Source organism: Cryptomeria japonica, chromosome 6, assembly GCF_030272615.1.
Source record: "Cryptomeria japonica chromosome 6, Sugi_1.0, whole genome shotgun sequence".
Taxonomy (NCBI): domain Eukaryota; kingdom Viridiplantae; phylum Streptophyta; class Pinopsida; order Cupressales; family Cupressaceae; genus Cryptomeria; species Cryptomeria japonica.
In genome coordinates this window covers 668872183-668888359 of record NC_081410.1, presented here as the reverse complement: position 1 = coordinate 668888359, position 16177 = coordinate 668872183, and the positions used below count along the sequence as shown (strand labels likewise).

The 16177-nt window shown below is 36.3% G+C and overlaps 1 protein-coding gene across 1 annotated transcript in view; it reads right to left on the bottom strand.

Moving 5' to 3' along the window:
* Positions 1 to 15282, bottom strand: part of LOC131039065 (peroxisomal 2,4-dienoyl-CoA reductase [(3E)-enoyl-CoA-producing]) — a 118144-nt gene extending 102862 nt beyond the window's left edge. The window contains exon 1 of the mRNA XM_057971709.2: positions 14802 to 15282. Coding sequence (XP_057827692.2) covers positions 14802 to 14987 — 186 coding nt within the window. The 5' untranslated portion in view covers positions 14988 to 15282. The remainder of the gene's footprint in view (positions 1 to 14801) is intronic.
* Between the last annotated feature and the right edge of the window lie 895 nt (positions 15283 to 16177).

Genomic DNA, 16177 nt, shown 5'->3' with positions numbered 1-16177 from the left:
GAAGATAGAGACTTTGATGAATGTTATAGATTTTTAAACTAAGGTTGTGAGCACAAAGAAGTTCAGATGTTGTTCGGAGTCTATGGGCCTCTCAACCCCTAGTGATTAAACAATGATGTTGGAACCCCTCCTATCACTCTTGCAAGGTGTTCGACAAGTGGGAGATTTGTTAGGAAAATAGTGTCCCAACCTTGCAATAATAAAAGGTTATTGTTGATACATGAGCAACAGGGGTTCAGGGGCTTTCCCCTAAAGCACAGATGTAAGAGGGGAATGCCCCCAACTATAGGGGGTTGGAAGGGGGTCACCCCAACAAAATTTCATTTATAATTTATCATTGTGAATCTTGATTGTTTATCATTAGGTCATAGATCTAACGATGGATATTTTGTGTGCTTTGTTTTCTCTAGAAGGCAACCCTATTTTATGAGAGCATTGTATTACGGTTGTGTATGTGTGATGTATTGAAAGAGTCTCATAGTTGTTGAGTTGCTTTTGGATCTCTGTTGGTGATACTCCTATGAGAAGCTTGCTCTGCAAGTATATTGTAATTTGTTGTTGATTTCTAAATAATATATTGGGTGGCTTTTGGAATATGGGGTTTTTCTTCCGAAAGGGTTTTCCCCATGTAAATCACTATGTTGTGGTATGCATGCTATTTATGTTTATTTTTGTTAAGTTTTTGTAACTGTTGTAAAGATCTATAAGAGTTTTGCATTACCCTCCTCTCAAGATTAGTGTAGGAAGTTGTTTTGTTACTTAACTTCCTTACAAATTCAAAGTAAGAAAAAATATCCTCAACAAGTGGATCTGTTTGAGATGACAACACTTCACAAGGTGGCAAGTTGAGGGCTTACTTTTGAGAAGCAGATCTAACGCTCCCAAAGAATACAACTCTGACAAAAAACTACTCTACACTATGCTATCCAATTCCCTATGGATGCATTTGGGACATCCACAAGGTACCCAAAATGGCATGGTTGTTCCCTAGCTGAACATAGCACATGTTCATCGTTCTTTAACCCATCCTATCATTATGGCAACAAAACTGAAATTTGCAAAACCCAATAACTTATCCAAGTATAATAGCACAAAGATATTTTCTTTGCCAAAGAGGGTGCCACCATACAAAGATGTTGAAGTGATGATTGGAAGGCAACATTCACTAAACTTTTCCTTGATCTAGATGCAGAGGGCATAGCCATGGTTGTCTGGAAATTTTATAGCTTCAATGGGTCATAGTCTTAGCACTATTCAAGACATATAGGAATATGCTAATACATGGTTGTACCTCCATGACTAAGGCTCTATTTACTTGCAACCACTTGCCATCAAAGTTCTATCACAACTATGCATTTTTTATTTGTTAAATTTTAATTCGTTAACTTGGTACTTTTCTCTGGAAGCTATAAAATATAATTGCAAATGTTGTATTAACTTTGTCTCCAATTTCAACAAGTTCTGAGTTCCTCTTCAGCTGAACAAAACAAGAGTACATAATTGTTTATTGACTCAACTTAGCGAACCAATTGGTTGTAGAAAATGTAGTAGTGTTAGTCTGCATTCCAACTTGCAGGTCCTCTAACATAAGCATGTCAAGCACAAGGGGCAATGAGAAATTGGGATGTAGCCCCTAAGAATGCCAACTTGGATGCTTTGATCACAAACTTTTCCTCAATCTTTATCAAGGATTGGGGACACAAGGCACAGAATTTCCATAATGCAGCTAATGGGAGCAATGTCGGGGCTGCTTGTGGTTGTAACCAACCAATTGATATTATTGATACTCTTGATTTAGAACAATATGATGATTATTCATTCGTATTGATTTGACTAGTGAAATTTGATAGTGAATTATCATCAATATTATTATCAGCTATGTTCTTAATTTTGTATATGTAATATCCGCACAATTTTTTTCAATTTATTTCCAGTTACAATCACAACAAGAACCTGTTAAGGTTAGTAAATGAAGATACAATAATGCTGAAATTGTAACCCTTCCACTTTCTGATCACCAAGTGCCCAATATGGGAAGGTGAGAGCATACAGTGTTGAGGAGATCGTTAGCTTCAAATAACTGGAAATAATACAATGCTTGGGCGGCAAGCCAGCCCCTTCCACTTTTAAGCAGGATATGGAGAATATTAAAAATCACTTGGCAGTAAACTAGCCAAGGATGATGCAAGAACTGAAGAACAATCACTCTACCGCTTATGCAGCGGGAGGACTAGAAATGAAATAGCAATCAACTCCATCGCTTATTCAGCGGGAGGACTGAAAATGAGATTACAATCAACTCAACCACTTATTCAACGGGAGGACAGAATTACAATAGATAAGAAGGCAGCAAGCCAACCTCTTCCACTTATGCAATGGGCCAAAGAACAACAATCCAAGTATATAGCTGTTAGTACTACTAATCAGCTTTACAATGCAAACATGGATTACAAAATTACTAAAATCATAGTCCAAACTAGCAGCAAGGCCAGCCTCTTCCACTTATGCAGTGGGACTAAGAGAGTTCAAATAAATTGTTGTTAGTACTACTAACAAGCATTACAATATGATTCATCATGGATATTCAAATGTCAAAACCCAAACTAACAGCTGCAACTTATTACCAAGACTCTTCACACCACACCCATAGACTCACACACCTGAAAACCAGCTTCAACCCCAAAAAACTAAATCTGATATGAATGAACAGCACGCTGGAAATTCAGACCAGCAACATTAAAATCCTCACAAACACTTCTAAATCACTCCCCACACAATCAAATTATCTCTAAACACACTCCATAGAACCCACACACTCTAAAACCAACTCCACACAAGAAAACACTCCAAACTAACAATTTTTCAGATTTTGATATGCAACCCATGTGCTGGAAACACACAAACCAGCAGCTCAGAAACTCACAAAAATGCTCGTAACTCTATTCACACTCAACGAAATTACCCCCAAACGGATGCAAATGAGAGATACAAGACAGGCGATGAGATTAGAACCAACAAACTGCACCCAAAACCCCCAAATGAATTTATGCACGCATTCCTAGGCAGCCCAACATAGTACTGCTAAGAAAGAAGTACGATTTGCATTTAAAAATTAAATACTCAATATTAAGCTCTACAAACTTACAAACTTGATCGCCTGTGGCATAGGAAGAGAACGAGCCACTACCCAGAATGATCTGACACACGAACTGAGAGTTATGAACTAAAACGTGCTACAGCCACACCAAAAAATAGCAACACTGAAATCCACGTCACTGAAAATCTGCAAATGCACACTAAAATTGAACCACACATTCAAAAAATCCAATCACAGCTAGGAGTGACAACTGATATCTCACACTCGAAGTCTGTCAAGAGCCCTAGGAGGTATTCACCCTCGAAGATTATTTGGAGTCAATCCAACAGCATAACAGTGTAAATTGTCTGAGATACCAAAATGAGAGCCCAAGTCACTTACTTATAACTTTTTGCCAGCCAAATTCAAATTCAAATGCACTCCAAATACGCCCAAACAAAATGCCATTCCATTTCATCCACATTTGGCATTGCATTTCATTTCATTTCCTTGCACAAGTTCGCCCAATTCACATTCACCCAAAATTGCCCTTTTTAATAAATATAATTGTCATAAAATAAAGTGTAAAGTGGGCCCAACTATGACTTCCAAATAAAAAATATTACTAAGGCAATATACTTAGAAAATCGCCTCATTTGCCTTGAGTTATAATTTAATTATTAACACCATGACAACCCCCTTGAAGTCATATGCAAATTTCGCCCAAATAGACTTAGGATAAAATTAATATTTTCTCCCTTCCTAAGTCGTCTATTCATAAAATATTCAAATATTAATACCTCATACCTAAGGTATTAATATATTAAAAATACCTTCTCAAATACTGATTATTGTCAAATTGAGTCGGAGACTGAAGTGCTCGAAATCACCAAAACTGAACTAATTTGGGGCTCTGAACTAAACTGCTAAAAATAGTCATCTAAGTGAATACATGAGCCTGCCAAAATAATACTACCAGAAATAGCCACTGAGCTGAGCTGCAAAATCCTTGCCAAGAATAGCACCAAAAAATGCTAAAAGACCAACTACTCAAACTGACCTGTCAGAAATAGCCATCTGAACAGGCCTGCTGACATCCTGCTAAAAATAGAACTACTAAAAATAGTACTTACTAATCGAACCATCCTGAAGCTCTCTAAAAACCCAGAAGGAATCCAGAATCCAAACTGTCAAACTCCCACATATACCCCTTGAAAACACCAAAGAATCCTCCTAGAAAATAGGAAACCCTAAATTATGCTCCCAACTAGCCCATGGGCCTCCGAACTAGGCTAACGGCCAACTGAACTAATCACTGCAGAGAAGGGGACATTATAGTATATTTTTTGTGCAAATTATGGCTATATATATTGAGTATTGACATTGGAAATGCAATTATCGATTAACACTATCACTATCAATTGTTTTCTCAATTTTGTATATTTTTTGTGCAAATTATGGCTAATACATCCAAATCCACCTACACCAAATCTAGGGGAAAAAAAAGCAAGCCCCAAACTTACAACATAACTTTGGATATATGTAATGTCCCCTAATGGGACCCTCTTACATTCTCACCTAGAATCACAATTTTAGTGCATGGTAAATACAAGAGAGGGATACTATTGTCAACTATTATGGAGCTCAAAGAGAAACATACAAGGTGCCTCGAGTCTATCTCTCTCCAACAAGCCCAAGAGCACCAAGGACCTCGTCAACTTGGCCTCTTGGCCCACACTCGGGGTTGGCATACCTACTGGAGCCTAGTGCTCTTGCTTCTTTGCATTCTCCCTCCTAGTATTCCCTTATTCTTAATCTATTATAATCTACTCTAATGTAACAACAGAAAGAGTAGGTATATGAGACATGAAAGGGTTGCTTGGGTCCGTTGTCTACCAAGTCCAAGGAATGGTTGCTTCTAACCTCCTTTCTAGACTTGGTGGCCCATGTTGTTGTCCCTCCAAGCCCAACACCTATACACACATCATCTTATGAGTTTGACATAGAGAGTGTAACTGGTTCCTTGACTCCAACGGTTCTTATGACCACTTGTGAGCCCCTTGTCACCACTGGATTACACCTCTATCCTCTTCCCACAAGATGCAACAAACAGATTGAACCACTTCTTCAAGTGCATACATCTCACATGGACTAATTCTATATAAATATTGCTAATGTATTTACAAACATATGCAGATATATATTTATTTGCAGATTTGTATTAAACACCTTGTCACAAGAGGTTAGTTCGTACCTTAGTCCTTGCTTCTGCAGACTTAATTAATATGATTTGTGTTGATGCTTGGTTGCCGGTATAAGTGTGGCCTTTGATCTGCTGTAGATTGCTTTCTGCTTTCTGCTATGATTCGAACTAAAATCTTTTTATGGTTCAAAATGTTTTCAGATTCGAGTTTCCTCCTTATTTCCCCTTTCCCAGAATTTTCCCCTCTTTCAATCCTTTTGTCTGAGTGAATGCTTGATGATATTCTGATTCGATAATCTCTGATGTGTATGCTTCTTCTTTTCCTTTCCTTTATATATCTCAATGTGAGGGAGAGGTCACATCTCTTCATCATGTGTGCCCCTTGGCAAGGGACACGCCCTTTCACCATTAGCACCCTTTGAAAGAGTGCAACTCTTCATTGTTTCTGCCCTTTGAAAGGGACACAACCTTTCACAGTCAGATCTGCACTTCCAATTCCCAAATTATCCCCCTCCCAAATGAGGTTCTCTTCTCCCTTTAATATCTCATGTTTGAGGGAGTCACAACTTTTCATTCCATGTCTTTTGTCCATTCATTAACTTAATTAAATTTTAATTATATTTAATTATATTCTTTTGCATTTGAATTTTAATTTTATTTTTATTCTTTTGAATTTTAATTTTATTATTATTATTTACTATTAAATTCTATTTCAAAGTGGGGACATTACAATATATATAAAGGTTAATGCCAAATTTTATGAAGCCACTAGTTATATTAGAACTTTGGATAATCTACCCATCTATGGGCAGAATTTTGTGCAAACAGAGCTTTGTCTATAATATGTCCACTAATGGTTTCTAAAAATGACTCAACTTTGAATCAAAACAAAGCTAAAAGTTAAAGATACATGTGCACTTATGTCAACTCTCAGAGCAATAATTGACTCTTTAGTGTAATCCTTGATATTAAGATCTCTTTGTCTCAAATTCTAGAGCTTCTTCAGCAATTCCAACAAGTAATCACTTGATCAGAATTTCCCCTTCAACTTGTCAACCATTCTGTCCCAACAACTAATCTTCTCCTTTCCTCTCTTGATTCTTTCGAGTTGGACTTCCTCCGACCATCAGGTTGCATGACCCTTTAGCTTGGTCAGAGCCACCTTCACTCTTTGTGGATCATGTATGTCATTAGTGAACCAATCTATTAGTACTCCTCCATCTCAATGAGCCAACATATAAGCTCTTTTGGGTTCAAAGTTATTGTCAACTTTGGGGTATCCATCTTCGTTCCCTTTCCAATTTTTCAAATATTTGAGTCTATCTTCTCCTACATCCACTAGAGAGCTATTCCTAAGAGTTCGACTCTCTCTACACTTTAGGCTCTGCAAAACCAAGGTGGGTTTTCCTAAATCAACACCACTCATAGATATTCAAAATACAAAATGATGTGATAGCAGATAATAATTTCACACCATAGGTTAAGGGTTCTCAAATAATGCCTAATGTTTTTAACAGCCTCATGGATCTTTGAGGTTCAAGTGTGAAATGAAAGAACTAAATTAATAACAATAAAGTGGAAACAATATTTTTGATGTTTTGTGGTTCTTTCTTAGGTTGAACAGAAACTCAGACCGATCGGTGCCCTATCCATTCACAGAGTCCATAGTCCTATAGTTCCTCTTGGTAACAGCCTAAACACTAGTCCAATGGTTAATCAAATACTATTGCCTTGCAACAGTATAACCTACTTATGGCCTGCAATGCTATTCTCAGACAAATCCTTGATGCCTACACAATATCTCAATGTTCTACTGAAAGAAATTATTCCATTCCTTAAACAAAAGCAATCAACAAGACATTCATTATAGCAGATAATAATTTCATACCATAGGTTAAGGGTTCTCAAATAATGCCTACTTTTTTTAACAGCCTCATGGATCTTTGAGGTTCAAGTGTGAAATGAAAGAACTAAATTAATAACAATAAAGTGGAAACAATATTTTTGATATTTTGTGGTTCTTTCTTAGGTTGAACAGAAACTCAGACCGATTGGTGCCTTATCCATTCACAGAGTCCATAGTCCTATAGTTCCTCTTGGTAACAGCCTAAACACTAGTCCAATGGTTAATCAAATACTATTGCCTTGCAACAGTATAACCTACTTATGGCCTGCAATGCTATTCTCCTACAAATCCTTGATGCCTACACAATATCTCAATGTTCTACTGAAAGAAATTATTCCATTCCTTAAACAAAAGCAATCAACAAGACATTCATTATAGCAAACGTATAATGGAGATCTGAATTACCCTTGATTACATTGATCAGGAAAACACTGTGATACATCATAAGAGTCAAAAAGCACTGAGACATGCTATTCATATTAGCTTCAAATGGACAGTCTACAATTATAACAAAAGGAAATTACTGAAAAATAAATAAATAAGGAACTTACTGAAAAATTGCTCCGACATCTAACAATAAAAAAAAATTTAAAAAAATTAAACCAAATTAAAAAAAAAAAAGGAAATTACTGAAAAATTGCTCCAACATCTAAGAACAACAAAAATGCTAACTCTCTAGTGCATGCTGATTTCCCAGGGATCGGCACCCTTTACAATGAAGTTGAAAAGCCTTTTATAATCAACCACTAGGCACCAAACAGATTTAAGGCACGTGAGAAGCAAGAAACACTAGATTCACGACATTAATCTAATGCAAGCATGAACACATATCAAATCTGATCTTACGTGAAAAAGGAGGCCTAAAAGGACATGCCTGTCACTCAATCATGTCCTATCATTAATTATTTTGAGATTTAGAGCAACTCAAAAGAAGGTCGCCCACAAAATCACAATCTAGGGGATGGGCTTGCGATAAAAGTAGCACCTGCAAACATTAAATAAGCATGGAGACATCTCCTTTATTAGATTTGTGCCATAGTCCATTTCAGACATTTCTGCAGCTCCCAAGGCTCGAGAAATGGTGGTTGGAGGGGCAGATGAGCATTAATGGCACTTTTGCGACTCGAAAATATGCCATCAAGTGGAACATCGAAGCTTTAATCCTAGGCCTTCAGGCTTGCCAAAAGGAATAAAAAGAAAAACCAAGCAACCCCAAAGAGAAATTGCTTTTCAAGGTCGGGCTTGGGTCTTGCACTGTATTGCTTTACCAGAAGTTGAATAAGCATGAATAAAGGAAACCCAACAACCGAGGGCCGAAAAGGTGAGAGGAACATCAGGGACCAACGATCATGACTACATCATAACCTTTCCTAGAACAAGAACAAGAAAACATCAATTCCCAAAGTCCAACAAAAAATACTTTGCATTTTTCCTTTATTGGTGAAAAGCACTTTCGACGAACCAAGAGGTTTGTGAACCTTGAAGAACACCAAAACACTTCAACTCTTGCTTCCTTCAGCGAAAACATACTTTGGCAAACTATCGTATCGATAAAACATAGGGTTCATCAAATCCTAAATCCATCAAAAACCATTCAACTCTCCATTTTCGATGAAATGCTTCATTGGCAAACTCATCCCTCGATGAACCAAGAGGTTTGCGAACCTCAAAGTTTGTCGATACACTTCAATATTTGGTTCTTTCCAATGAAAACACAACTAAGCAAACCATTAAAACTATTGAAAACTTTCCAAGGTTTGATTCTTCACTGACAAAGCTCCATTGGCAAACCAAGAGATTCATGAACAACCCACTTCACCAATGAAATGTCTATCATTTTCTCATATCACCGAAACAACCTTTCAATGAACTATTTTGGCAAACTCACCAATTTGCAAACCATTCATTTTGCTAATGCCCAAAATACTTAGACAAATTTGTTCTCGGGAATGTTGTGGGGATTGGCAATCACAGTTTTATGGAAGGCACTTAGCAGATGAGGTGGAAGGGGGAAAGGCAAACATCGAAATGCTGAAGGCAAATAAAATAATACTTAGACAATTTTAAAGATCAGCCTTTGGGTTTTGGTAGTGCGAGATAATGGATGAACATCAGCAAACTCACCAGTTTGCAAACCATTCATTTTGCCGATGCCCAAAATACTTAGTCAAATTTGTGCTCGGGAATGTTGTGGGGATCAGCGATCAGGATTTTTATGGAAGGCACTTAGCGGATGAAGTGGAAGGGGGAAAGGCGAACATCGAAATGCCAAAGGCAAATGAAATAATACTTGGACAATTTTAAAGATCATCCTTTGGGTGTTGGTAGTGCAAGATTATGGATGAACAAGGTAGTGACAACAAGGAAAGGGAAAGTCGAGGACCGACAACACTATACTTAGTCAATTTTCATCATTTATTTCGACACAGGCATGGAAAAAGGGGCGAATATGGGCCATTTATGATCTCTCAGATTGGCTGTAAATGATGGACCACTAGGGAAAATGAAAACCAACACTAGACTTCAAGAATTTTTCAGGAGTTACACCACTATAGAAACCCCTTGGTTACAATGCTATGTAGGTTGAGTATTCTCAATAAGATAATTTGCAAGACTAAGTTCTCTCAAGTTAATGTCTAAAATGACAAACAATTCACAAACTCGCTTTTTGCAGGAACTAAACCTTCTCTTATACTGTCTTAGTCCAATCAAGGTTGAAGAGATCAGTGAAAAGTTGTCAAACCAAGCAACCGGGCTAACAACAGCAATTCACAAAGGTGCACAACAGATTGAAGACATGGAAAGCATTAATTTATCAAAAGAACATGGAAGGTTACAAACAGTGTTCCACGGCCGTTGGGGACGGGGGGACAATGGGAAAAAGTTTTGGGGATGGGTTTTGGGGACGGGTGGACTTGGGCCTGGGAGGGGGAAACGCGTTTCCGTGGAACACAAGTTACAAACAAAGACAAACCAAAATACTTAGCCCTAAAATTTTCTGTCCACTCAAAACAGTGGGAAAATCTATCTTGCAAGAAGATATATTTTCCAGTCACAAATATGTAACTCTAGTGTATACAACAAGTCCAAAGGTGAAAATCATTTTACAAATAGATCTTAAAGATGGGACCATCACTACTATCCAAGATCCCTCCACAGACCATATTGAATTTCTATAACCAAAAAAACAATCCTATCAGATCTTGACCATGCCTAATGAACATGGGTTTATCAAAAAACCAACCGAATATTGATTTTCTTAGGTAAACAAGGCATGCACATTTACTTGATCCAATATCTAGATGTTTTTCAAAATCAAATTAACAATGGAATGTCAACAGGTATTAAAGGTCCTGGCCATTGTTCTTGTCTCAGGAATAAATATTTGCAGACATCTTCAACCACTAGATGGATCCTTGGGAATGACTGAATGGTTTGGGGGAGCTTGCATGGACTCTAAATCTGTAAGCTCAAAGAGAGGCATGTCTTTGGCTTAGGATCTAGTGGTTTTGTGTACAATCTGATGTGGTCAAGGTTGGCTGTCAATCTTCATTCTAGAGACATGTGGCAACAGCTCACATAGTCAAGGACCTTGATATTCACATGATCAAGTAAAGTGTGATATCCCCAATATTATGAAATAATAATTTATATGTTAATTATTTAATTATGAGTTCATTGACATGAGTGAACCAGCCATGTCATCCTGTAATATAAGAATAGCAGTTAACTTATTATTAAATTATTAATTAATAAATAACTTAATATTAATTTGAATATGAAATAAATTTAACAATAAAAAACTAATTATTTAATTATATTTATTAACAAGTATTACTATCAATTAATTAATATTAATTATATTTATTAATAAATATTATTAAATAATTAATATTAATTATATTTATTAATGAGTAATATTATCCATTAATTAATATTTATTAGATATGAAATGTTTAGTGGGGCCCGATCCTTTGAGGAACCCACGGTCACCTCCTTTCACATGGTAGGTGACTCTCCCTTTTGGCATCGAATAAGGCATACAAAAGGGAGGGGAGTAGAGTAAAAGGGCTACGCAGCAGGATTAAACGATAAGAAGAAAAAAAAGATATAAAAAGAGAGGAAGGTTGTACTCCCTACAGTGGGATCGAAACCATTCCGGCAGAGGTAGGAAAAGGGAAAAATAAGAAAAGAACATGGAAAGAATTCTTTCAGAATTATTATTAAGTTACAGGCAGTCACATCCTTGTTTTGGGCGGTATGCATAGGGATACAATTAATATGTATGCTTAATATATGAAGCCAGTAATGTTCTTAGGCAGAATATTATAATATAAACAAAGATAATAATATAATAATTATAATTAAAATAATATCTTTTGAAAACCGCTCTGCAGTTATATATAATAATAATATCTATAAATAAATTAATATGTATATATATATATATATTAATCATACAAATATATATTAGAATATAAATCAGAAGAACTCTTAAAGTGAATATCAGATAAATAACAACATTATATTGTAAATCGGAAAGAGCTCATAAGGTAATAAACGGTAAGAATAATATATTTATATATAATTCTCGTGACTATTGTCATTGTTTAAGAAGTTGGGAATTGAGATGTTTCCAAAGAGGGGCAGTCTAAATCCAGACAATAAGATGATTCCCAAGAGAGGGTGAGGATCAGCATCCCAAGAACGTTGAGGGACAGGGTCCTAAGATAGGGTAAGGGCTTGGATCCGTAAACTTTGAGGGAACCTATTGTATTTGGTATCTAAGCGCTTTGGTAACATTCACATCCTCTTCTTCCTTGCAACTGAAGTAGAAACAAAGTTTGACACTTGCATTAAGAATTATGGATGTATGATAAATGGGCAAGTTACTTATTAATAAATTAATTGATTGAACTATGGAATATCACTGATTTGATTCATGTTAAGATATTATTGTCTCCTAATTGATTTAGTTTAGTCATAAGTATGTTGAGATAGATTAGTTATGGTTAAAACAGGCCTAAACCTAGTAGGGGACATTACATAAAGGCCTAAATCCAATTGTTGAAAAGTTGCAGACCCAAGAGCATTATTAAATCTAACTTTCACTCTATTCATATTGACATATTGGAGATTCAAGTAGAGAGGATTTTTCCAAATACAACAGCCCAATGAATATGAGTTCCTTATCCATTGTAGTTTTATTGTGCCATCAAAATCTAACCAAGAACATATCATGAAAGAAACAAACAAACCCAAAAACTTTATATGATTTGGTTTATATCACATTAATGCTATTAGATTTCTCTCTCTCTAACACACACACAGATATTTCATTTATTTATATTCTTTTTAGGAGTTAGGTTGGCAGTTTTATTGTTATTATTTTAATTCTTTCCTTGGTCCGCGTGTGGTCTATCCCTTCCCTCTCTCATCTCTTTATATTCTGTCAAGATCTGCAACTGGTCATTTTTTCTTCTCCTTTGAACTCTTTCTCATTCTGATGATGAATCATGGAGTGTGATTCGAAACGTTGATGATAAAAAATTTTGACACACAATCTAATCCAGAAGCTCAAAAAAGAATTATATCACATTACCAACACTCGAAGAAGAATTTGAAATCCAGGGGCACTGAGATGTCAAAAATCAGGTTCTAAACACAATACAGGGAACCTTTGAAGTCCAAAGCCTAATTTTTTAATGCCTGGTCAGAAATCCCGAATCTTCGCAAAAAAGGAAAGGGTCAAACCCAAGCAAAGCATTTGACTCAGCTATTGAAAAACCTGAGAATAAAGAAAAACACGAATTCAGGTTAAGCTGAAAACTCCTTTTGGAGTTGCAGGATTACTCGTCAGCTTGGAATTTTCTTGCATCAAAGATTACTCCCATATCTAGACTTTGTTAAGGTCAATAGGATGGGTGATGCTGAAATTCTGGTTACCTTTGATGTGATTTCACCATTCACAAAAAGTCCTAATTAATGAAGTGGTTGAGATTGTAAATAGGCACGAGTATTTTAAGACTGCTTCAATTGTTGAATATGTTTGAAATTAATTTTTTCACTCTCAAGGGTGTTTTCTACGAGTAATCAAATGGATTAGCTATAGGGTCATCCCCTTCTCTATTATAGTAGTATATCTTCTTATGGAGTACTTTGAAAAATCACACATAATTCTTTCCCACTGAATCCAATAAGGTAGAAACATTACATCGACAATACAAATCAGAGCTAACAATATGATCTTGACAAACTGGAGGAATTTCACTCCCATGTCAACATCATAATGGATAGCTTTTATCTTACAAAGGAATTGAAGTGTAATAGAAAATTACTTTTCCTTGAAAAAAAAATTTATAGAAAACTTGATGGGCCCATGTTGCATCAAGTGTAAAGAAAAATTACTCATACTAACCTTTATCTACACTTACCTTCTCATCATCATTCTGCAAAAAAAAAAAAAGGTTTTCTACAACTCTAGCTAGGAGAGCCTTTGTAATCTAGGATGAGGAGCATATTAATCAAGAACTCTCTCATTTGACTTGGGTTTTTTAGATTAATGAGTACAAGAATAAGTACATTTTTAGAGTGTTTAGGCAAGCCAAAAGACGTCATGAGATGTGTATAAGTGTAGACGATTCAAAGATACTCCTATGACTTTTATTTCTTATGTTGAAGGCATTTCTAATAAGGCTTCTAAAGTATTGATGAAAAAGACATCAAGACAGCTTCCAACTTAAATAAGTTTGGATTGTAGTTTTTCCCCGAAGGATGAGAGAGAACTGATTCATAATTTTGATGTCTATAAAATCGATTATTCATACAGAATCCTCAACATCAGAAAAACATGACACTCTATCAGCCTTAGGATCAAGGAACGTTGTGCAGACATCTAACATAAATGTATTGGCAAATCTGCACTAGCAAAGACTCCGTTTAACACAAGCCACCACATCCTCCAATAAGCCACCAAGGTCCTAGTGAAGGAAGAATATTATTACAAGACTATTGAAATTAATAAACAACCACATAATCTCAATAGAGATGACGGGTGTTGTGTAAGCTACCTATGACAATTACTCATAAATGTGCTAAAATATGATATAAAACGTTGATGTGTTTTATAAATTAGTGAAAAATCATTTTAACATTCGTTTCTTTTAAATTTGTTGTAGCATGTGGCTAAGACTTCTCATTTTTAACCTTAGGTTCGTCTTGCCTAACCTTAAATTTTTTGTTTCTGTGTTTTCCTGGATCACTTCCCCTCCCAAGTACAACTTTTTGTTTTGTTTTGTTTTGTTTCTACGTTTCTCAGATCACCTCCCCCTAAATCGCAAGATCAATTTATTAAGCTATTCCTGTAATCATCGTCAGTTGTTTTCCTCGATATGAAAAAGTTCTGAGAATGTGATATAAAAATTCAACATACAGTTTTTTTCCTAAAACATTGTATATAGTTTAATTTTGGCAACCAGTCCCACAAGAGTGGAAATTACAGTGGCAACTAGTTCAGATGTAGAAACCAGCACCCACATAAGAATCAGCCCGATGGGCTATGTCTAATATATTTTCATTAAAACTTAATTGCATTTAATTGGGTAATTTTTTAGTACCTTGATGCCTTGAGCTTGAAGAGCAGCTGCTGCTGTATCGACAACATTCTTCCTGCGACTCATGATGGCAATGGAGGCGCCATGCTTCCCTAATTGAGTGCATATTTCAAACCCTATTCCTGTACCCCCTCCTGTCACCAGCGCCACTTTTCCCTTCACCACTGTATCCTTGAAGGGTGACTCCATTGAATCTCTCAAAACTACTTCCAATACAATAGTTAAAGTCCACCACAGGGAAATTATACTTACGAATTGGATACCTTTGAGAAGAAAATGCTATATTCTTGTCACAAAAGAAGCCAAATATGGCATCGTTTGTAGCCAAGCAGCTTTAGATACAACACGCTGTTTTTTATTTTATTTTATGTATATATTCCTAACATTGACCTCTCAAGTTGTCACCCGTTCTCAACCAGACAATACTCTAATATTCGCATCAGGAATCGAGAGGAACATAGCAATTAGCAATTGCATCTTTTGGTGTACAATAAGTACACTCATCATGAGTAAGGTTGATTAGGAAAAAATGTCTATTTTTTACATACATTTGTACAGTACATGAGGTCAACTAGTAGGTCATTTAGCAAATGATGTTGTTTGTGCAAAAATGGTCTCAATAGAGAAGTGATAGCTTCAAATCAACTATGCATCCACGTATATGGATCCCAACATGACTGAAATAAAATCTCTAAATCCAAAAGATAACCAAGCTTCATTACCACTAGACTTGTGTTATATTTGCAATAGGGAGAGAGGGAGAGAGAGAGAGAGGGAGAGATAGAGATATAAAGGGGGAGAGATATAGGGGCAAGAGTGAGAGACAAGTGGTAAGGATATAGAGATGAGAGGAAGATGGAGATGGAGATGGAGATAAAGAGAGAGAGGGGCATAGAGAGAAGGAGAGTGAAGGATAAAGAGAGATGATTGAGGGATAGATAGAGATGGAAGCGATACATATATAGAGAGGGAGAGATCTTGAGGTAGAGAGAGATTGGGTGATAACAAGATAGAGATAAAGGGAGAGATGGAAGAATAAATATGGAGAGTTAGAGATAGAGAGGCGAACAAATATAGATACAAAATTATAGGGAGAGCGAAAGAGAGAGAGGGAGGGAGAAAGATGGATGGATAGAGAAAAGGAGACATGTTTAGATATAGAGTAGGATAGACGAAAACAATAATCAAGATAAAGATACAGCAATAGTGGAAGAGAGTGAATAAATAGAGAAATATAGAGAGATAGAGGGAGGAAAATATAAGAAGAGATGGAAAGAGGGAGGGAGAGAAAGGGAGAGAATAGGTAGAGGCAGAGAGTGAAGATGGGGAGGAGAGGGAGAGGGATAGGTAGTTGCGAAGAGGGAAGAGGGGGGAGAAAG